The sequence below is a fragment of the Trichosurus vulpecula genome, chromosome 7 (assembly GCF_011100635.1).
Source record: "Trichosurus vulpecula isolate mTriVul1 chromosome 7, mTriVul1.pri, whole genome shotgun sequence".
Taxonomy (NCBI): domain Eukaryota; kingdom Metazoa; phylum Chordata; class Mammalia; order Diprotodontia; family Phalangeridae; genus Trichosurus; species Trichosurus vulpecula.
Window position 1 is genome coordinate 46,285,319 of NC_050579.1, and position 23,869 is coordinate 46,309,187.

The 23,869-nt window shown below is 40.7% G+C and overlaps 1 protein-coding gene across 1 annotated transcript in view; it reads right to left on the bottom strand.

Annotated features, from left to right (window-relative positions):
* The window catches only part of VPS45 (vacuolar protein sorting 45 homolog), a 66,877-nt gene extending 51,366 nt beyond the window's left edge, over window positions 1-15,511 (bottom strand). Inside the window, exons 1-10 of the mRNA XM_036768881.1 lie at window positions 15,266-15,511; window positions 13,142-13,276; window positions 12,327-12,387; window positions 8,429-8,508; window positions 5,444-5,512; window positions 5,191-5,328; window positions 4,548-4,658; window positions 2,073-2,207; window positions 1,409-1,522; window positions 847-1,014 (exon numbers count right to left, since the gene is read on the bottom strand). Of these exons, the coding sequence (XP_036624776.1) occupies window positions 847-1,014; window positions 1,409-1,522; window positions 2,073-2,207; window positions 4,548-4,658; window positions 5,191-5,328; window positions 5,444-5,512; window positions 8,429-8,508; window positions 12,327-12,387; window positions 13,142-13,276; window positions 15,266-15,358 (1,104 nt within the window). The 5' untranslated portion in view covers window positions 15,359-15,511. The remainder of the gene's footprint in view (window positions 1-846; window positions 1,015-1,408; window positions 1,523-2,072; window positions 2,208-4,547; window positions 4,659-5,190; window positions 5,329-5,443; window positions 5,513-8,428; window positions 8,509-12,326; window positions 12,388-13,141; window positions 13,277-15,265) is intronic.
* Between the last annotated feature and the right edge of the window lie 8,358 nt (window positions 15,512-23,869).

Genomic DNA, 23,869 nt, shown 5'->3' on the forward strand with positions numbered 1-23,869 from the left:
ATGGCAGGGAGTAAGGTGTAAGAAGACTGGAAAGGTAGGAGGGGCTAGATCATGAAGGGATCTGAATGCCAAACAGAGCACTTGGTATTTTATCTTGGAGGCAATAGGGTGCCACTGGAGTTTACTGAGTAGGGGAGTGACGTGGTTGGACATGAGCTTTAGGCAATTCACTTTGATGACTGAATGGAGGATCGACTGGAGCAGGGAGACTTAAGTAGGCAGGCCCATCAGGAGGCTATTTACTTTTCTCATTTCATTCTTCTGCCCAAGAATCTATAATGGTTTTCTTCTGCATCTTACATAAAGTCCAAACACTACTTCCTTCCTCTCAAGGTCCTTCATAATCTGGCTCCATTTTACATGGCACTTCCTCCTACTACTTCTCAACATGCATCTTTCTTATTCATTTGGCTCAGACTACTTGCTCATACAATATTCATTCCTGTCTTTGTTCACCACACAAATATTCCTAGGAAAAATCCTTCCTTATTCTTCTCTAAATCCTAATCATCTGCGGATGGTCTTCTGTAGGTGAAGATACCAGTCATCTTATCTTAGAGGTGAAGCTCAGCTCAAGTCCCACTTTGTAGCAATGATCTTTCCCTCACAATTTTTCTCTTCTCTCAACTTCTACTGTTAAAACATAGCTCCACACACTACTGCATAACATACCTTGTACTGTTTTCTAGTTGTGTCATACGTTTTCATCTTGTTTCCTCAAATGAACTGTATTCCTTGAGTGCTGGAACTACATCTTACACTTCTTTTATATCTCCCACAGCATCTACCACGAGTTAAGCACATATTAAATCTTCACCAAATACAGGCTAATTGGCTGACAGATACCTGGAGAGCAGCAGAATGATCATTTTGGCAAGCCAGCTCTTGCTCAACTTCTGAAACCTCCAGTAGATTCCTCTCACTGACCAACCGAGACAGCTCCCCAACCACAGTCACATGTTTTGACACAGTCCCAGACATCTTCTTGAACTGTGGATAATTCTCCACAAAGGCCTGTAAGAGAAAAAATTGGTGGGAGATTCTGAGTCATCACTTCTCAGCAGAGGATGAGTGAAAACAAAAAGACAATCTCTACCCACCCCTGCTGACCAGAATGAGATTTCTACAGCTCATTTTGCAATGCATAAAAACAGAAGAACTGTTAGGTCTTGAAATAATGAGTTTGAGAACAGTGCAAATACAACTGATGGGTACAATGGGTACCAAAGAAATCAGGCCTTAACTGAAAAAAGAGATCTCAGAAAATGTCTCAAAAAAGACAGGCTAATAAAAGGTGACATAAACGCTATGCACAAGAAAGAGTCTGGATTCTTCCAGCTTATACTGGAACACTTATAAATTGTAACCATTTCCATAGCAACCCATTAGTCACCCATGTTTAATTTACCTTCATATCTGCTATTGATTCTAGTTTTTGTTGTTCTTTTGGTTTCTTTTTTTGGAAGTCTTCCATGAGATTCTTGATGTTGCTGCCAATCTCAGCAAAATTCAGGTACATGTTCTGCGTAAAAGCAAGGAAGAGACATGGCTTGGTAATGCATGGTCTGACTATCCTACAGTTTAAAAATTAGACATGACCAAGAATCTCCTATATAGCTGGAAATGAAAGGAAAACAGAAGCCACCATAATTACCCAACTTGGACTTGGGCCAAGATAGTTGAGACCAACACCTCTACTATTCTGTCCAAGTGCTACTGGATCACAAGGGGCAATATCAACATGGTGTATAACTATATTGAATTCACACTGCTTAATACAGCAAGTATTATTATTACAGAATAAACTCTGCTAGTTTATTCAATGTTAAGTGTGCAGATGCTTATCCAAGAAATGGTGTTAATGGGTCAAAATGAAAGTTCTAGGTTTCCTCTGGAGATGCAGACCACACACACACGGATACATATCTGTGTTATATGTATATAAACACATACAAATAGCTGGACTGCAGATGACATCTATTTATCTTTTCATGTCAAATCCTGCCTACTTCTACTAGCCCCCACTCTACGGATCCAATAATACCCTTCTTGTAATTAAAAAAATTACCTACGTTGGCATAGAATTCATCGTTGTCAGCAGATAAGACCACCTCTCTCAGGTCTTTACTGATTCCTGGTACTCGAGAAAGGTCAATTCGATTGTTGTTTATGCCCAGCAGTTCGTGGACCATGGCCTGATACGTCCACTAAGTAAAAGGCATACAACAAGAAAATAGGTAACTATGATAAACCAAAGAAATCTTTAAAATGTAGCCAACTCAAAAGGGCCTCAAAATAACAATTCACTTACAACCTTAAGTATCTATAACTTGTCTACTCAGTTTAACTAGTATTAACAATTTGTATTATAAGGAACATCAACAGCCTGTCATTTAAATTGGTAAAACATTAAAAATTTAAAGCGCCTCTGTAAGTTTATATTTTACATTTCTGGAAGAAGGGCAACAAAGATTAGCCTCTCCGATAGAAAATAAATGCAATATCTATCACGAGTTCCAAATCTTTGCCTGCAAATTATGCATCTATTTTTGGTTTCACAGACAGAGCTATACTGGTCCTGCAGTTACAAGCTGTACCATTTCCTGTGAGCTTTTGTGGTTTTCCGCCGCACGAGGAGTGTGCTCTTGCAGATCTGTGCGGTGCTATATTTATCCTGGGAACACTAATATTATCAGAAGGAAGCTCGTGAGTGGATCAAAACACTGGCATACTCAGAAGCTTGCCTTTGTATCCATTTGCTTTTCCATTTCTGCTCAATTTGAATTGAGAAGAAAACTCAAACGCTTCCAGAATGTGAATTTATCTGGTAAAATTGGTCAGAACCCCTGCCCCTTTTCGGCATTATTGTTATTTGTAGAGGGCAGATTATTGTCGATGAAAAATATGTTAAGTTCCTCAGAAAAAGTGTTCATCACCTCTCCTAGTTATGGATAAATAAGGGAGCACCCAAACTTAGTACAAGTCTTTCCCTGCATTTCATATTCCTGTGAGGGTTCCAATTAGCGTGAATAATGAATTGTGAGAAGTGGCTGAATTATTCTAATTTGCACCATAGATTTCTACTGGGCTCAGGTCAGTGACAACATTTCACATAATTATAACTTTGAATAGTGCAAATTAAAATTCATGCAACCACTTTAGGGGATTCATTATTCCCACTAATCAGGGCCTAGCTACATATTTCAAATGTAACAAATATAAAAGGCCTGTAGATTAAATTTTAAATCTTGGTCCACTAGAAAGTGCTATGTAGGTACACTTCACTTGAAGCAAAACTAATGTATGAAAATCTAGACTTACCAAAAAATAAATCAGGAGTTGATTAATCATATGTGCTCAGAGAACTTCTTTTTGAAAGGAATCTTATGGTTAGCTATTTTTTAATAAAGCAAAGAACACTTTGGTAAAGTGTCTGAATCATTTATAATCATTTGATTTGCACACAATAACTTAATCACATGTGAATTTGCACTATAGATAAATTTCACTGTACACAGCAATGGATATGTGATTTCATGGGGTGGAAGTTTCTTCCTCAGATACAAATCACAATTCAGCCATGTACCTTCATCATAGGGATGGTTATCCATTTTTTTCTGGAAAGACAATAGAAACTTTGCTACATTTCTTTTAATATTTTACAGATGCCAATATAACACTCAGGGTGTCCATCTGTTATCTGTCACTATTGTTAGAAGATCAGCTCATTTCCTCTTCTTGTGATGATGGTCTTACACCATTTCTTACAGGTAAATGATAACTGGTAGGACACTTACACCTTCTATGTATCTTCCCATTGCTCACTGAGCAACCTGTAATTATGATTCTTTGGAAGATGGTATTCCATTTTTTGCAACCTTTCAGCATCACAAAAAGAATACTGAGTTTTCTGAAATGAGCTTTTATGGCAATGAGCAGTATGGAATCACTGAAAACCACGTATAACTTCTGCAATTACAATCCAGTATAACCTTCTCTTTAGATCAGTTTTGAAACCGGTTCACCATTCTTCCAAAGCACCTATTTAACGTGTGTACTGCTGAACTAATAAGGCAATGGGTTGCCTGTCCAATTGCACTTCATAATCTGGACAATACGTGCTCATGTTGACTTTTATTTTTCCTCTCCAGACAACCAAGCTGAGCTCTGTGGAGGGAGCTCAGGTCTCACTGAGAGCCTTCTGGGGTGGGATGCATTCAGCACAGTATGTTAAAGAGGAACTTCTGCAGAACCTCTCCTTCAAAAGAGTTTGGTGCAGGATATTCTGTGACCCAAGAACCAAATTTTATTTTAAAGCTACAGATTTTCCCTTGATATTACTGTAGAATAAGAATAAATTGAGAGGATGTACCTTTGATGACAAACTAAAAGTGGTGTCAAGACACACAAGAAAAGGATGGCTGAGAATAACGTGGCAAAAAATGGGTCCCTACATCTACTCTCTATTTCCACTGTCACGTCCTGTTGCCATAAAGGTCAGGTGCTCTGATTCTTCCTTTCTCATATGCCTACAGGGGTCATGGCACCTGGTTCAGAAGTGGAGTTATGGCGTCATCGCAGCGATCCAAAATTAGCAGCAATGGAGGGACTTCAGTTCTTCGGAATTCAAAAAGCTCATACTCTTTAGTTATCACTTGCTATGGGTGAGAAAAAGAAAGTTTGGTCACCAAATGGCTGCAGATGGAGACAATGTATATAGGAAAGGCGTGAATAAAGAGCACAGTTGTGTGACTGAATGTTGTTTGCACCGGCACAGGCTTTCCATAAAATTATTCATAAGCTCCTTGTAAAGTGAATTTAGTAACATCCTATTCACATGAAATCGGGATGAAAATCCTTGTTTTATAGGTAGTTAACTGAGATATAAAAGGAGTTATATAACTTGTATACTGTCAGCAGAACTAGGGACAGAACCCAGGAATTTTAATTCTTAGCTTCTTACTTTTAGTCCCTTAACTTGGAATACATTACAATCTAGACTCCTTTGCTAGTGAATCTAGGTCATATTTTTAGTGAGTGTTTGGAAGTGGAAACACTTAAGCCTTCATTCTAAAAATCTGTTTCTTAAATAGGAAAAGGAGTTTGAAAGAATCCCCTTGAAGTCTATTCTATCAACAGCTGAGGAGCCTAGAGAAAGGATGATCTGGCACAGTACTGGCCATGTCTCACCTTCACACATTCAGCAAGTCTTTTTGCTGAGTCTGATGAAAGCTGGTAACGTATCATGGGACATTTCTTCAGAGATAACAGAAGAGCTGTCAGTCCTTGGGTTGTCCTAGATAGCTGGGCTGGATCCCAATTTCGACCCTGCAGGTTAAGATTATAAGCCCAAAAAAGCAATTTTCATTCCTTTCATGCTCAACTTCTAGCTGTAATAGTTCCCACCAGGTAAAAGAACTGAGGTATTTGCCCTTTTTCATACCTGGCAACAACCCAAGATATTGAGGGAAAACAAATGTGGATTCACAGCAATGTAATCACCATAAAACTCCTGCAAATAAAGAACACCAACATTAGTTTTCACACCAACACGTCTTTTATCCTGTAATAACATACACAGTATAACAACAAAATGTTTTCTCAGAGGCAAAAACATAGATTATATCAATTTAATATATACTAAGAGTCTGTTATGTCCAAGACATTACTCTCTGTGCTGACAATACAAAAATAAAACCATCCCTCACTCCCAGAGCTTACATTCTATTCAAATAATGAAATCACCTTCCTCAGAGAACAGCAGTTAATAAGAATAGAAGAAGTGTCGGATGTGGCATAACACTGTAGACAGGGCAGGTCATGGGGTCAAGAAGTTTGGTTTTAAGTCCTACCACTGAAAGATAATGACTACCCAACCATAGACAAGTTGCTTAACCTCTTGGTGACCCCAAGTACTCTTATCAATCAACAAGTGCTTATTAAAAGTTTACCATGCACCAGGCACTGTGCTAGGGACTGTGATCACAAAGACAAAATCTAAACAGTCTCTGCTCTTAAGGAGTTTCAACTCTGTAGGAAATTATAATACATACAAAATATACATGAAATAAATGTTGGTTTCTGGAGTTGGTCAGTTGACAAGCATTTACTAAGTGCTTCCTATTTGCCAGGTACAGGGGCAAGTACTGGGAATTCAAAACAGTGAAAACAGTCCCTGCCTTTGAGGAGCTCACAATCTTATAGGGGAGACAAACATGGCAAAAGTGAGGTACATGGAAGATGTAAAGATGTATTCTGTGAGGTACACAGAATAGATGTAAAGTCAGGGAAAGGCACTAGCATTGCGGGGACTAGGAAAGCACAAGCTGGTGCTAGACCTGAATCTTGAAGGAAATCAGGGAAATTAAGAGGCAGAGGATAGGAAGGCAAGCATTCCAGGTATGGCAGATGGTCAGTGTGAGTGAACTGCAGAACTGGATAAGTCAAGGAAAGTTAAGAAGCCTGGAAGGAAAATGAAAGCCCAGGTTGTGAGGATGTAATCAGCACAGGATGTTAAAGAGGAACTTCTACAGAACTTCTCCCTCAAAAGGGTTTTGAGCAGGATACCCTGTGACCCAAGAAAAAAATTTTACTTTACAGCTACATTTTAGTAAGCTCATCCTGGCAGCTGGGTGGGTGGAGCTGGTGGGGCTGGAAGATCAATTAGAAGGCTAATGAGATAGTACAGGTGAGAGGGGATGGACCTGATTAGGGGGGTGGCAGTGTGAATGGAGATAAGGGGATATAACCAAAAGGTAGAGTAAGGGTAGAAATGACAAGATGTGGCCACAGATTGGATAAATACAGGGTGAATGACAGTGAGGAGTTGAGGCTTTGAGCCTGTGTGACTGGGAGGATAGAAGAGAGAAGGGGAAAGATGATGATTTCTGTTATGAAGATGCTAAGTTTGGGAAGCCTCTAAGGACATCCAGTTTGAGACGTCCAAAAGACAATTAGTGATGAGGGACTCAGGCTCAGGAGAGAGACTAGGGCTGGATATATAAATCTGAGAATTATTTACATGGAAATGATCACTGAACCCATGGGAGCTTATGAGATAACCAAATGACATAGAATAGAGGCAGAAGAGGGCTCAGGAAAGAGCCTCAAGAAATATATACCATTAATACCCAGCAAAGTAGACTGGGAAGGAGCGGTCAGATAGACAGGAGGAGACCAGAAGCTTATGAAAGCTTAGATAGGAGGAAAGGGTGATCAACAGAATTCAATGCTGTTGAGAGGTAAAGAAGGATGAAGACTGAGAAACGGCCTAGATTTGGTGATTAAGAGAACATTGGTAACTTTGGAAAGAGCATTTCAGTTGAATGATGAGATCAGAAGCCAAGTCACAGAGGCTTTAGAAGACAGTGGGGAGAAGGAAGTGGAGGTATCTAGTGCAGACAGCTTTCTCAAGGAGTTTAGCCAAGAAGGGGAGGAGGATGATAGCTGGTAGGAATGGATCAATCGAGTGAAGTTTTTTTAAGAATGGAAGAGACATGAGTATGTCTGTAGACAGCATGAAAGGAGTTAGAAGACAAGGAGGGTATGAAGATTAGAGAGCAAGAATAGGGATGACAAGAGGGCAATATGTAAAAAAGGGGACGGGATCAGGTGTGCATGCACAGTAGCAGGCATCAGCAGAAAGCTTGGGGCCTGGAAAAGGGTTCATGTTTAAGCTAAACTTTGAAGAAAACTACAAATTCTAAGAGACAGAGGTGTACAGACTATAAGACTCAGCTACGGTGCTGATGGTATCAGCAGAGGAGGGAGTTTCCATACCAGGAGTTCTTCACACTGACGAAATCATAGGCTCAGGAGAGACAGAGAGAGACAGACACACATACACACAGTAGTAGTTGTAGCAGTAGCAGCAGCAGTAGTTATGTCTTCCATACATCAAGGCTAAGTAGAGACTGAACGGAGCAGCAATGTACCTCCATATAAATGGTTTTTCCATTGAACATACTATTTTCAATGGGTGAAAATATAAGCAATTAAAGAGGTCGTCCAATCTATTAGATAAAAAAAGAACAACGCAATCCAGTGCATCCTTTTGGGGGGAAGGGAGTGATTACTGTATTTAAAATAAGTCAATCTCCATAGCCATTTATTAAATCATTATACTCTACTGAAAAAAAAAACAGTTACTTTTCTGCCTTTAAGGTACAATATTCTTCCCAACGTGCACATATCATAGGCTTATTCAAGGATGCAATACTATGTGAAAAGAAATAGATGCCATGATCCTGTTCTATGGTGGGGCATCATACAGCACGTCTTACCAATGTTTAGGAGTCTCAGGGCTTTGATCCAGCTGTAAGTCTATTTTTCTACTGCTCATTATCTTGTAATGCATGGGGGGTGGGGGTGGGGAGAGAAAGTTCTTTAAGGAAACACAAAAGATATGTCAGAGAACCGAGACGTTTACCTGAACCTCAGCCACAACTTCCTGTTCATCAGCCTCGGCCAATGACTTCACATCGCTCTTGCTGATGACGTTACTGAAATCTGAAACAGATACATGAGCTTCAGGAGACTCGGAGGAGATCCACTCTGCAGCAATTAGGCATAGATGAAACTGGCAGTTAGTGCTTAACGAATGAACAAGGTTGGTGTGCATATGTGCCCAAGTCAAAAGTTCTAAAACTGGGATTAGGACATGGCCAGCTTAGCGGGGAGGTTACCATTGATGGGAAAATTTATTATGATTAAAATCACAACATATACTTATTTCAATTTGTTCTTTTAAAAGTTTTGTGACATAGTAAGATAGTAATAGACTCTGGGCTAATAAGATGTTGGGACTGACTGGCTCACACTAAATTCAATGTAGATAATCTTTGAATGGATATTAAGCATTGATGTGTTAAGTACTGAAGAAATAAGCAGGCCCACTTCTTGCTCCATATACTCATAGTCTAAATCAGATAAACCCACAGAATTGAAATAAGAAGGTGAGACCAACTCTAAACACAGCAAAACAAATATTAGACTTATAGCCCATATCTGTCTCAACCCAAGCATTAAGGAACTCTCCCTAGAGGAAAAAGGGGAATTTCCTCTCAGGACCCATTCAATTCTTGGCCTCAAGGCAGAGGCTTACTGCCAGGAGACAAAGCAAATGAATGGTTTTATTACACACAAACTTATTCTGTGTGAGAGGTCCCAAGAATCGTGAAGCATGCATGAAACATCAGGGAAGAAAGCATCTACCAAATCCTGTGAGCCTGAACAGCCTGGAACATTATGGGGTGACAGTGTACAGTGGGTAAGCTTGCTGTTATTCTTCTGAAGGATGGTTTACTTTAAGCAAACAAGATTTTATTTTTAATAACAACGTACAGGTATATAGCTGTTAAACTGTAGGCTGGGACCAAAGAACTAAAGTCCCTAAGGCCACCAATATTATTCTGACACCCCAAATTATTAAGCTTGAAAACTGGCTGAACAGAGCTTTCTAAAGGGTCACATTTCATTCTTCCCCTTTTGAACTTGATCTGCTAGATTCCTTTCCTCCAACTGCACAGATCAACCATGACATCTAGAGGTGAGAAGATGTAATTCAATTCAACTTTATCAAGTACCTACTATGTGTAAGGTACTGTTCTGGGGCTGGCAGGATAAAGACAACCACTTGCTTTCAAGGAGCTAATTCTACTTGGGGAGGGGGGGATATAGCAAGTACACAGAGAAGTAAATGGAAAATAACTGGAGAAGAAATCTAGCACTAACAGTGGGGAAGGGGAGGCTTTACGTAGGCATCACCTGAGTTAAAGATGAAGGAAGATAGGGACTCTAAGGGCAAAGAGTGAGGAATGCAGGAATTCCCTGTGGACCACACAAAGGCTACTGAGATGGGAGATGGACTGCTGAGTCTGAAGAACAACGAATAGAGAAGTTAGGCTGGTCCATAGAGCCAATGGAGGGAGTTGTATAATTATAAGTATGGAAAGGTAGGTCAGACTGTAAAGGGGTCTTTAAGAAAAGATTTCTTGATGGATTTTGCTTTTCATACCACAATCATTTCCTGATAGCTGCAGTCCAACGCCAACACTGGAACCTCTCTTGTAACAAAGCAAACCAAATACGGCAACTGTGTCTGATTACACACACAGAGCTCACCACCTCTCAAGGGAAAGAAGAGGGGTATGTTCTATCGTCTGGCCTACTGGACTGTTTGTTCATTGCAATTATTCGGTCCTGCTACTTTCTGGCATTGTTTTTGCTTACATTACTTCAGAACTGTGTATACTGCTTTCCTGTTTCTGCTTTCTTTAATCTGCCTCAGTTGTTCCAGTTACGTAGATGTCAGGCTAAGGACATGCGTGTTGTATCCCAGAGATAGTAGGGAGACACTGAAGATTTTTGAGTGCCTGGCCCTACAGTTCGGCAATATGAACTTATCAGCTCTGTGGCAGACATATTGTTGGAAGTGAGAGAGTGGAAGTAGACCAATTCAGGTTGTTTCTGTGGTCCAGATAAGGGATGACCAGGGCCCAAACTAGACTAGTGTTTTGTTAAGAGAAGGGGATAGATTTTGGAAGGATACAACCAGCAAGGCTTGGTAACTGATTCGATATGAGGGGTTAGGGAACTGTCAAGAATGACTCCAATGTTGTGAACCTTGGTGCCTAGAAGGATAGGAGCATCCTCAAAAGAAACAGAGGTATTTGGAAGAAGCTTGAATAAGAAGAGAATAAATGACATGATTTTTGGATGCTGAGTTCGAGATGTCAATGAGTTGGCTGATGGAACTGAAGTTTAAAGAAAAGGGGGGGGACTGGATATATAGATTTGAAAATTGTCTTAAGAGAGATATTAATTAAACCCTTGGGTGCTGACAAGCTCACTAAAAGAGATAAAGAGAGGGAAGTGCAGAGGGCCTAGGATATCCCTTTAGAGAATGGGAGATGAATGGTGATTGAGCACAGGAGACAGAGGACTAGTAAGACAAAAGGAAGAGACCTAGGAGAGAAAAGTGTTTTGGAAACCAGGAGAAGAGAGAATATGAGAATGGTGTCAAAAGCTGCAGAGAGGTCAAACAGGAAAAGCCATCCACTTTAGCAGTTATGGGATCATTAGCAGTCTTGAAAAGAGCTGTTTGGTTGAGTGGTGGAGATGGAAGTTATGATGGAAATGGGTGAGGAGCGAAGGAGAGATGAGCAAATAGACGCAACGAGAGTAGGACAGCGCTTCCTTGTTTAGCTCTGAAAGGAAGAAAAATTACAAGAGGATAGCTTTGGCTCTGGCGGCGTCAAGTGGAAGTTTATGGATAGGGAGATTCAGGTGTTATAGGAACAGGCAAGGATCCCGTGGACAAGGACAGGTTGAAGATGGAAAAGAATGCTTGAGAGGGCAAGTTTCCAGGGGAGGTGGGGAAGGGTGGGCTCAAAGGCCCAAGTGGAGGAGAAACGCCACTTCTTCCTCAGAGACTCTGCACTGAGAACCAGAAACAAGAGCTTGAGGAGCTGCCAAAGGAAATGAACAATGCCTTGGGTGTACTTTGTTTTGCAGTAATCACACCTCAGATAAATCTTAATGGTTATGAATATCCCCACTACAGGCAGTCCTTTGCAGACAGAAGAATCCATATAAATCCTCTATAACAATTCTGACTTAGATCCAAACCTAAGAATTGCTCAGTTTTGGGCTCTTACGATATATGTGATGGCAAATTTATAATTCTAGCTCACAGAGAGAAAAAACAAGGGAACAGGAATTGGTTTCAGCCCAGCAGGCAAAGTCATTCAACGGCGACTTTTATTACTATGATGTTTATCAATACCAAACAACAATCCACCCCAAACCTTTTATCTATTTATATATATTTGGTGGAGGAGGCACTTGAGGCTAGAGGCACAAGAATTAGGGGGTAACATGTGGGATGAGCTCTGAAGGAAACTAGTGAAACTACTTATCCAAACAACTATACTTTTTCCTCTTCTTCCACAATAAGGAAGGGACATCTATGCCTTAATTTATAAAAGCATAATATAGATATATTTTTGATCAGAGGCATAAAATGTGACCATTTGCATATTTAGAAATTTGAAAATGCCTCAAAAAGCAATGAAAAACTTATTTTTGATATTATAATTTCTTTTCTTAAATGTCATTAACTTATGGTATTATAATCAGCTCTCTATACTAGGATAATGGCTACTTGAACTTTCAATACTTGAGCATAAGACAATAAAAAAGAGAAAACCACGCATATAATATGTTTTCATTATCCCTTAATCTATAGTATGACAAGGTATGTCTAACAAAAAAATTTAACTTGCACAGAACTAAACATATCAAAAAGAATATACTTATATACTTACAAATGAAATACACGCTATATTTAGGTCTTCGGAGTTCCTGAATTAGGTAATCCACATTTTCCTTATCAAAAAAACAATGTTAGAGTAAAGACTTCAGTAAATAAATAATAGTAATGATAACCCATTAATTGAATCAATTGAAGCATTTGCTGTGTACCTAGGGTGATATGAGGTGCAATATGTTTGTCCTTTGTTCTCGAAGAGGACCATGACATCAGGGAAATGATGACATGACTTGCAGCTGACTTGGATTAGAGTGAGGGAGGGCTGTGGAAGGTCACCAGCCTCACTTTCTCCTCCAGAGCCATCTGGGTCCAGTGGCCTTATGTTCACCAGGAAGACTGGAGATGGCCAGTATGAATTAGGAGATCCTGGACGGTCTTTTCAGGTTCTCACTTTGAATGAGGTAACGCCCGTTCAATGAAAAGGTTTCTTTAAGAAGTGAATTTTTGGGGAGGCAACTGGGGTTAAATGACTTTCCCAGGGTCACACAGCTAGTAAGTGTCAAGTATCTGAGGTTGGATTTGAACTCAGGGTCCTCCTGACTCTGGGACCAGTGCTTTATCCACTGAGCCACCTAGCCGCCCCTCTAGGTGCAATGAGGGGTGTATAAAGAGAGCTTTTTAACATGGAGAGAAAAGATATGTTTTTTAAAGGCCAAGGTTTTAGATGCCAGAGGCCAGAATGATGGTAGCACACCTCGAACAGTAACAATTCAAATTTATCTTGACTCCTATTCGTATTTTTTGTACCGTGTTCAGACCTGAATATAAAAACCTGCTTAAGCCTGGACATCAGCTCAGTGTACATAGTACCTTTGTAGGTCGAAGAAAACAAATGGCTTTCAGGTGTTTCATGGTCTCTCGATTCAGAGAGTCGATCCGCTCAAAAAGGTACACTTCCTTCTGAAGAATCTCTGACTGTGTGTACACCATACTCACTATACCAGTCTAGACATAAAAAGAAGGAACCAAGATGACACTGTTCCAAAGGACATATACCCATTTTACTACGGAATCATTTCTAATCTCTCCTCGTCACTACATAACTGGGTACTGTATATGCCATCAAATTTAATCAATCAACAAGCATTTATTAAGTACTAACTTCGGGCCAGGGAACTACCTAAGGTTTAAGACAAAAATGAAAAGGAGGTTACATTCTATTGGAGGAGACAAAGCATACATACAAACCAAACATAGATAGGATAACAGTGCCAACGTTTTTTTGAGTGGTGGCGGGCTTTTACAAGAGGCATGGAGACTAGAAAAACACTGTCTCTGTCCACGTTTGTTGACGCTTGAATTCCAAATAGACTTTCTGCCCCAGTAACGATAGCTGAAATTATATACTAGTACAGAGATTACCCCCCCCCCCCTCCCACCCCAATCACTTAACATACATCTCAGTTACTCCTCAAGAAAACCCTGGGAGGCAGTTATTACTTTTTTCCATTTTACAGATAAGGACACTGAGACTCTGGGCGGTTAAGTGACTTGCCCATCGTTACGCTGTCAGTGTTAGTCAGGATTTGAAACAAGGCCTCTCCAGACTCAAATCCAATGCTCGTTTTGATGTGCCACAAATCTCAAGTAGAAAAGACAAGTTTAATTTGCGCTTTAAAAGCATGAGAGGAAGAAGCAATAACCTGTAATCTCCCTTCCCATCGCGCCATTCACCCAGACCATCTGCCTTGTCCATTTTCAGTGGTGCACACCTGACTTCTTGAATCCACACCTCTTGGTTTTAGAACTCCCTTCCTGGTTAGGTGACTGTGATAATCAACTATATTCACTATAACTTTTTTTTTTTTCTGCAGGGGGGAAGGCAGGGCAATTGGGGTTAAGTGACTTGTCCAAGGTCACACAGCTAATGTCTGAGGATGGATTTGAACTCAGGTCCTCCCTACACCAGGATGCCACCTAGCTGCCCCTATATTCACCATAACTTGATGGTCCTTTACATCTCCCCCCACCCCTTTCCCATGTCTGACTCAGGACACAATACTCAATTACCAAAAGCTCATGCCCATTGCCTTCCCTATGGATTCTAACTCCCTTTCTAGCCCTAACTTCCTCTTCTGGCCACCACACTCCTACAGACAGGAGACCTTGTCTCTAAACAGTTAAAATGTGGCCTCTTCAAGGGCTCTTAGCACAGTGCCTAGCACACAGTAGGCGGTTAATCAATGCTTTTTAATTGGTTCTTCAGTGCTCACTCTCCTACCTGCCAACCTTTTCTTGAAAGGGACATCTAGGCACGCCTATTAGGGCTGTGGACCAGCTGGTTAGTAAGTTTCCTTGTCTCATCAAACTGCTTAGTTAACCGGAAGAGGGCTCTAGGGAGAAACTAAACTCATTTAATCGGAAACCCACTGGGCAGGGTGGTTCCCAACTTACAGAATTAAAATTCCAGCCTTTCCTGATCCCCTTTAATACTACTACTTTCCCTCTAAGATTATCTCCAATTTATTAGTACAAACATACAGGGTAAATGGGAGGTAATCTGATATACATATGTATAATAGATACATATGCGTGTAATAAACACGTATATATACATAGATGATTCATAGATTATATTTACATAGACACTCATATACAACCATACGGCATAAATTGGAGGTAGTCTGAAATATACGTATATACAGCATGTGCGTATATGTATAATTCTATATACATCGTTCGTACATCAGTGTTTTCGTGTATTCTCCCCATTAGACGGTAAGCTCCTTGAGGGCAGGGGTTGTCCTTTACTTTTCTCTCTATCCCCGGCGCTTAGGCACACTTTATGTGCCTGGCACGTAAAAGGCGGTTATAAATGCTTGCTGACTGTACACACTTAATGAAATACTAAATCTCCACATCGGGGAAAGCCCAGCTTGGGGAGGACGGGGGAGGAAGAGAGGGGGCGGGCTACGGAACCAAAACCAAACTCACCGTCTCCTTATCCATGAGAAGTACTTTCATGCTGGGCCCACTGTCCTCTATCATTTTGGAAATGTACTGCTTCACGGCAAAAACCACGTTCATGTTGGCAAAAGGCAGGTTTTCGCGCAGCAGCTGTCTCCCCACCCCCCTAGAGAAGCAAAGAGCCGGTCTGTTTATTTGGCAGGGCCGCCTTACTCCGCGGCCTGAGCGTTCGCTTCCGGGCGTGAGATCTTCCGCGAAGACTTCTGGGAGTTGTAGTCCTACGCCTGGGGCCGGCGGCGCACGATCGTGCGTCCGGCGCAATCCGCTGGACCACGTGGCCTCCAGAAGCCAATACTTTTTCGTGATCCATTTGGAGGCCTTTTCTCATTCATTCTTTTGTCTGCGGTTTTTTGCTCTTCCGAAAGCCGGAGTTGGGGGATGGTACTAGGGGGCTGCTACGTTTAGGATTGAGTTTAGACACCAGTGTAGTTAGCCAGGTGGCAGAGAGGATAGAGCGCCGGGCCGGAGACGGAAAGATTCCTCTTCTTAATTTCAAATTCGGCTTCAGACGCTAGCTGTGTGACCCTGGGCTAGTCACTTAACCCTGTTTGCCGTAGTTTCCACATCTGTAAAATGAGCTGGAGAAAATAATGGCAAACCAGTATCTCTGCCAAGAAAACCCCAAATGGGATCACGAAGAGTCGGGCACGACTGAACGACCGCAGACAGACCGCGCGCCCCAAGCCAGAGTTGAGGTTTGGGAGGTGGGTGGGGTCGGGATGGCAAGTGGGATTCCCCAGTAAGAGCGACCCCGCTCCCCTGCCCGCTCCGAGGGATGGGGTTGCTAATGAAAACGCAAGGGCCTTTCTAAGAGGCGGAGGCAGCACCAGCAGCAGCCAGCACGAGGGTTTCAGCTGCCGCCTCTGCCCCTTGGGCACAGTCACTTTGCGCTTTAGGGCCTGGTTTCCTCATCTGACAAAGGAGGGGACTGAACCGCGTAGAGCTGTCAGACTTTAAAGCCCCAGGCTCCCAGAGTAGTTATTGGCTGGATCTGTTTAAAGAGACGCCAGAATAGGCGCTTTCTGAAAGAACTAGGTACCGACGAGATGGGACCTCGGGGGAGAGCATGGAGCAACAGGCTTGCACAGGGAGGGGCCCAAGGCGCTAACTGCGGAAGGCTCCAATCCCTGGAAACCACCTTCAAGAAACCTCACTCGGGGGCGGGGCTGGGGCGTGAGCTACGGCTGGGGAGGTGGGGTTTTCTGCCTGAAGGCGGGGCTAGGACTGGGGGTGGAGCCAGGGTCAGAACTCTTTGACTGCGGGAGAGGTGGAGACCTAAGCAACCAGACTGAGAACGAGGCGGGGACTCGGACTACAGAACTGGTAGCTGGCTAACTGGAGGCGGGGTTAGGGGCGCGAGCTCTCTCGCTGGGGGCGGGGCTCGAGGGCGAGCTCCTCCACTGGGGGCGGGGCTGAGTCTGTCCCCGGCTCTCTGGTGGGGGTTTGGGGGTGGGGTCGGCACGGGATTCGTGTACAGGAACCCCAGGTATCTGACAGAGACCCTCTCGACCTTCCGTGTAGGAGGTGCGCGCGAGTCCGCGAGGGGTCTCTACCTTGAGCGGAGCGAGGCCACGCGCTGCCTTCGCTCAGGTGCAGAGGCCGGTTGGAATTTGAATTCCGTACCCTGCGCCCCCAACGGCAGTCGGGCTGAGGGGAGACTGGAGGATCCCACGTCCCGTATGCGCTGGAAGGAAAGGGAGTTTGTCGGGTCCGAAATGGGTGGGGGTACTCTGCATACCGGGAGGGCGAGAAGGATTTTTTTTTTTTCTCCTAGAACGGAAGGGGAATCTCACATATTTTGAATTATTTATTAACAGGGAAACTTTGCAATGGAAGCAAATCTTCTAGTGCCCAGAGGCTAAATGTATACATTTCTGTGTTTATACCTCCAGGTCTCCTCTTCACCATGCCATTTCTTGAAAAAGAGGGTAAATGTTTCTCCTTGCTGCATTTGTTTAAGATGAGGTGTGAAATCAAACACGGGCAAAAAAAGTTATATCTCCCCCCCCCCCCATGGGTACTGTAGTTCTTTACGTGCAACTAAGTGGTTTTATATGTATATAGTATTTTCTGACCATGAACACTAATATGAAATATATCAAGTGAAGAATTGAACATTAACAGGATGGCAGATGTAGCAGTTAATGTTAACTTAAGAAAATTCTGTTCCTTATAAGGCTTTATTGTATTTAAGACTGTTCAGATTGTAAATTCTTCCACTGAAACTTTTATTACCATCCATTAACTGTTAGGAACATACTTTAGGGGAATCAGAAACCCCTTAAGAATATCGGAGAATTGATACAACCCAAAGCCTGAGGCATTATTAGCAGCCTTTTTTTCCCTCTTTGATTTTTCTGTGTCCATCAAAAAGAAAACAAAATTTTGTTTTCTGAGATGTCTTAGATTAAGAAAAATCCTTAGATGTGTAAATGACAATATTAGACTAAAAAAAAATCTAATTTGGAAAGGTCTGGTCATAGTAGATTAAAATGTGTCTAATATCAAATATTAATGTATTATAGAAAACAGTGAACCTATGTTGATGAAAAATGAAACACGCCTGCAAATCTTGTAAGTTAAGACTGACCACCTCCAGTGCTAGATTTTTTTCTTCCATGAAATTTATCCTAGACTATAATATATAAGATTATTCTGATTTTTTTTAATTTGTAGAAAGAACAAGGAGCAGAGAAAGAGACTTGTTCATGAAATTTGTACTTTTTTAGATAGCAGCCAGTCTGTAAGTAATAAAGTACCCTGATGGTTATAGTTCATTCAATTATAAAGTTTTGTGGAGGTGGGAAAAATGCCTGTTTTCCATGTCCTACAATTTCCCATGAAATGGCTATTGACCTCAATGACAATTTTAACATGATAGGGATATACTAGTATATCGGCCTTAAATGTTCTAATGGAAATTGTAAATAATTATTCAAGTTCAGAGAATGCTATCATGGTCCTCAACTTTGTCAGCCCATTCTCTTCCTGAAGGAAATGTGTAATTCATTAAAAAAAAATCTTTTATTAGGAATTTTTAAAAATATCAACACTTCCTCAAATAGGACTGAAGTTAACGATAAAGTTGGAGTAGAGGGCAGGAAAAAAAGGGGAATAAGCATTTATATCATGCCTGCTATATACCAGGCACTGTGCTAAGCACTTTTGACAAATATTATTTCATTTGAGCCTCACAGTAACCCTGAGAGGTGGTTGCTATTATCATCTCCATTTTACAGTTGAGGAAACAGAGGTTAAATGACTTGTGATTCATCCAAAATAAGCTCAGGGATACTTGTTTTAGTTGTAAATATGATACAGTTACTTCATCTTGCCTTTAGACTTGATTGTTTCTTTTCAAAGTAGATTAATAAAGTCATAACTAAATTTTGGAATAATTTAGGTAATACTTTTAGACAATAGAAAAAGTATTAACTTACATTTATGTATCATTAAATCAGTAACAAAAGTTTCCAATATAGTTATCTGAAAATTTTTTTTCATTAGGTCCAAGAAATTGATGCTTTAAGGACAGAAAACAGGAAATTAAAAAACGCGGTATTTATATTTGTATATTTTCTTTAGACTTAAAAATATCATGTATGTGAATGAATAAATTAGAACATGATTACATGAAAATTTTTCATTTTTTCCATAGTATATACTTTTTTTTTTACAGGATTTAATTACCCATTTTGTATTTATTCAAAATCATCTTTCTTTCCATTAGAACTCCAGGCTTCGATATAAGACAAAGGGTATGTAATCTGAAATGAGTTATATATTTCTCATTGGAATTAGAGAATATAGCAATTTCTTGGTTACTCAAGTGTTGATTGACTGGTTTACAGATTCTACCAACTCTGCTTTTGTTTAAATCTTTCCTTAAAGAAGCAACCTGTACAGGCGTAGAGCAAAAGTGAAGCTTAAGCCAGCCAGTTTTCCCCTTGTGAACAACTCTAGAAAAATAATGGGAGTAGGAATTATAATAAATTAATGTGTAAATCTTTTGGAGCTATGAATTTTGTGCCAATTTTGGTCCCTGTTAACAGGAAGCATTGAGAGGTGACTGCTTTTGGTATACTATAATTTCTAAATATCTCTTTAGTCACTATAATCCCTTCATCTTACACCAATTTTTATTTGTAATCTTTTGAAATTAATGGAAAGGTGTGATTTTCCTTGTCTTAGTTTTTGAAGTATGTACAATTTTGAAAAGATAGATATATCCCAGAAAAAAATGTATTCCACAGTGATTTTTGAAAGCTAATTCACTATAATAAGAAACAGGAAGACTTTAACCATGTCATTTGTTTATTGATGACATCTACAGAAGATTCAGTGGAAGAATTTACTGCTTGAGGGACACTTATATAGATAGGGCTTGGCATTGGGAATCATACCACTGAGTAGAATAAATCAAATCAATCAACAAGCATTCATTAAATGCCTACTAAGTACTAGATGCAGTGAATGCAAAGACCCCAAAATGAAACTATCCCTACTATATTGGAACTGAGTACTAGCATTAAAGACATACAGAATAAACATGTATAGATTAAATACAAAATAAATATAAAGCTAAATTAAAAATTAGGAAGGGGACTTCCTAGCATTTGGAATCAGGAAAGGCTTGGTGTACAAGGTGGTACCTGAGCTCTGTCTTGAAGGGAAAGAGAGATTCTGTGAGGCAAAGAGGGGACTTGAGGCAGAGAGACCAATTGCAGTAGGCCAAACAAGAGATAAGTGCCTGAACTAAGGTGGTGGCTGTGTGTGTATAAAGAGAAGGGATTAGATACCAGAGTGTAGGCCAACTGATTGGATATGAGGAGTGAATAAGGACAGGGAATTAAGGTTAATGCTGAGATTGCAAACCTTGGAGACTAGAAAAATGGTGGTACCTTTGACAAAAATAGGTAAGTTTGGAAGATGGGTGGGTTTGAGGGGAGAGATGATAAATTTGGTTTTGGCCATTGAGTTGAGTTTGAAATGTCCCTGAAATATCCACTTTGAAATGTCTAATAGGGAATTGGGAATTGTTCTGGGGCTTAATAAAAGAGGATAGACTTGGGGAGCACCCACAGGTAGGGGACATGCTATGGATGATGAGCTGGTAGAGGGGGCCAAACATATTGGAAGAGAATCAGGAGAAAATAGTGTTATAAAAACCCAGAGAGGAGAAAGAGTAGTCAACATTGTCAAATGTAGGAGAGAAATGAAGAAGGATGAGGACTGAGAAAGACAGTCAGATTTGGTAGTTGAGATCATTGGTAACTCTGGAGAGAGCAGTTTCAGTTGGGTAATGGGATCAGAAGCTAGCTTGTAGAAGTTCAACGAGTGTGGAGAGAAAGAAGAGCAAATGAGTGTAAAAAAATTTTCCCCTAGGAGTTTGGTTTGTAAAGGGAGGAAAGGAGATGATAGATTGTGGGAATGGTAGGGTCTAATAAAAGATATGTTTGAAGGCAGGAGGGAAGAAATCAGTAGATTGGGAGAGATTGAAGATTATAGGGAGAGGCCTTGATTCAGGGGAGAGTCTACTGGAGAAGACAAATGGGGATTGAATGCCTTGGTGAGTAGAAAGTCTACTTGGTCTGAAACTGGAGGAAGTGGGAGGGGGAATGTCAAGGGATCTTGAGAAGGGAAGAGTTAAGCCCATGATGAGTGGCTTCAATTTTGTTGGCTGATTGGGTTGAGAGAAGAGAGAGTTTGGAATAGTTTCTATTGAAAGTGAGATAAGGAATTCATTAGAGAAGATTGCCTTGGTCTGTTAGGGTACAGTTGAGATTAGATAACAGTTGACCCAGGCCTCTTAGTTTTGTGACTTTCTCCAGCTCTGTTTAGCCAGTGAGTAGGAACAGGGAGGCCATTGGTGGAAGTAATTCAGAAGAAAGATTTGGCAAGACACGAGCATGATAAGACAAAAAGGTGACAGATTGTAGAGTAGTGGACATTGGACACTTCGATTGGTTAATTACAATGTTGAAATTGGGAAGGGAGGAAAGGAGAGTAAAATCAAGAATAATGGCCTGAGAAAGTGCTGAAGGATAAAGGAGTTGAAGTCAAGGTGAGGCAAAGAATAAGTTTAGGAAGGGTGAGGCATAAGGGGAAGGTAGAATGATAGGTTATGGTCAAATAAATGTCATTTTTTGATGAAGGAACACTTGGAGATAATGGTGAGATCCAGAGTGTGACAATTAAGGATTCATTTGTTTCTTTCCTTACTATACGAATATTTCCTAACCTATCATTCCATCTCTCCATTTGCCTCCCTCTTTCCAAGACTGATCTTTGTTTCCACCATAACCCGTCGTTTGTTCGCTCCTCCGTGTTTTGACAGGCCATCACATGCCTCGTGTTGGCTGCGCTTTCTTCCCTTCCCTGTCTCAGTCCCTTAGTGAAACGGTTCAACTTTATACTATCTTGTTTATACATTGTTGTTTGCACGTTGTTTCCTCATCAGACTATGAGCTCTATGAGAACAGGGGCTGTTTTTTGGCTTTGGTTTTTTTCCTTTCTTTATATCCGCAGCGCAGTACCGGGCATGTAGTGGCTGCTTAACAAATGCTGCTTTTCTTGATTTGTCTTGTGATCTCCTGCACCTAGCACAATATACTATAAAGTAAGAACTTAAATACTTGTTGATTTGTTTTTTGATTTTTCATAGAAATGGACGGCACAGGTAGTTCACAGAAGAGCGGGTGAAGGGAAATTTAGTAAAAACATATTACTAATTTATTTTGGTTCAACTAGTTGCTTTGGTTGAAACTCAGATCAATCAGGTGATTTGGTACAGTCTTTCATGACTTACATTTTGACCCAGTGTAATTGAGTCGAGAGTGGACTGTGGATTAGCTTGCAGGGTAGTCTGATGGGGTGGCATCTGGATGAGGTTCTTAGCAAACAAGTGAGAAAAGGGCAGCATTTAAGTGATTTTATTGGTAAAAATTCAATGAGAACAATTTTAGACAGAGTCATTTTGTTCCCACCGCTAGTGCTTAGTTTTGGGGGAAAGCATCATCCTTTATTTCATACCAAGGCAATAGAAGTTTCCTAAAAGGTGAGGAGTGAAATGAAAAGTTTCATTGAAGGACATCACGTCTGACATTCTCCTTCCTCATTTTAAATAGGAATCTATGGCTCTGGCCTCCACCCTACAGTCCCTCTCCTGTTGTACTCCTTGCACCATGAAATAGCATTTTCAGGTAGTTGAGAACCAAACAGGCAGAGGATGATCCTTTTGGAGCATGCTTTTGGGTTTTGGTGGTGGCACATAGCATGTGGGGGTGGTGGTCTGCAGGTTGGTTTTGTTTTGTTTTGTTTTTTGCTTTGTCACATGGATTACAGAGGAAAAAATGGTTAACCATTGGTGTATTAGGTCTTTTGATAGTTTTCTTTCTCTCTTCCCCATATCTCTTGTCTGACTGACTTTTCTAATGACCATTTGATGAGCTGTGCCTATATTTATATTGTATATACTATATATATATGCATACACACACACATATATAAAACATGCTTTGACTGTTCTTGCATTCTTACATTGAATTTTAATAAGCAAATTAGTGAATGTTAATCTTTTCTACCTAGATTGGGCATTAAAGAAAGAAGAATATGAAAAGTAAGTATTATCTTACATTCAATTGTTTCCTTCTGTGTTCGAATTTTTTTTTTTTGAGATGAGGTTTTTCTCTTGGGCCGAATATGTAGCAGCCACTCCCAGGCTGATCATACCACTAATCTGCTTGGAAGAAACTTTGATCTCTTCCATTTCCAAACTACACTGGTACTTCTTTGGTAGCCTGGTGGCTCCATGCTCCCAGGGGCTAATCATTTTGGTTCCAGATTTAATATGGACACCTGATGGGCTTTAGACCTGATGCAACTCAGAACTTTCAAATTCAAGCCATCCACCTACTCCCACTCCCAGCAAGGATTATAGACATGCCCAGCCTGATGTGTAATTCTCTAAAATGCCGGAGCAATTTTCTAGAAATATCTGCTTTAAAACATTATCCTTGAGAACAATTGTAGAAGACTTGGTTTTGATTCCTGGCTGTAACATGAACTAGGGGACTGTAGCCAAGCTATTTAACCATTCTGGGCCTCAGTTTCATCATCTCTAAAGTGAGGGAGTTGGACAACATTTCTTCTAAGCTCTCTTCCTACTTTAAAGGCTTGTGGTTCTGTGGTTTGTGTAGACAGGCCAAATTGTTGTAAAAGGAAAAATTAGTTACCACAAATAAGAAAGATCCATTATCCAAAAAAAAAATAATTAACATAACTCATAGAGTTCATAAAACATTAACATTAAAATGTAATGTCTATCACATTGTATTTTCCTTCCCATCCATAGTGAGATTGAGAGGCTATCTAGTGAGATATCAAATTATTTAAATGTCACCAATTTTTGGGTAAGTATTAGCCCTTTATCTTTTTATGCCTTAGCCAAGTGTGCTAGTGGAAGTGAGGATTAAAGCTGGGGAGGGAGAGAGTGGGGGAAGGTTGTCTGCCTTCCTTACCTTCCTTTAATACTACTACCATTAGGGTATTTCCTCCCAAACCCATTTTTGC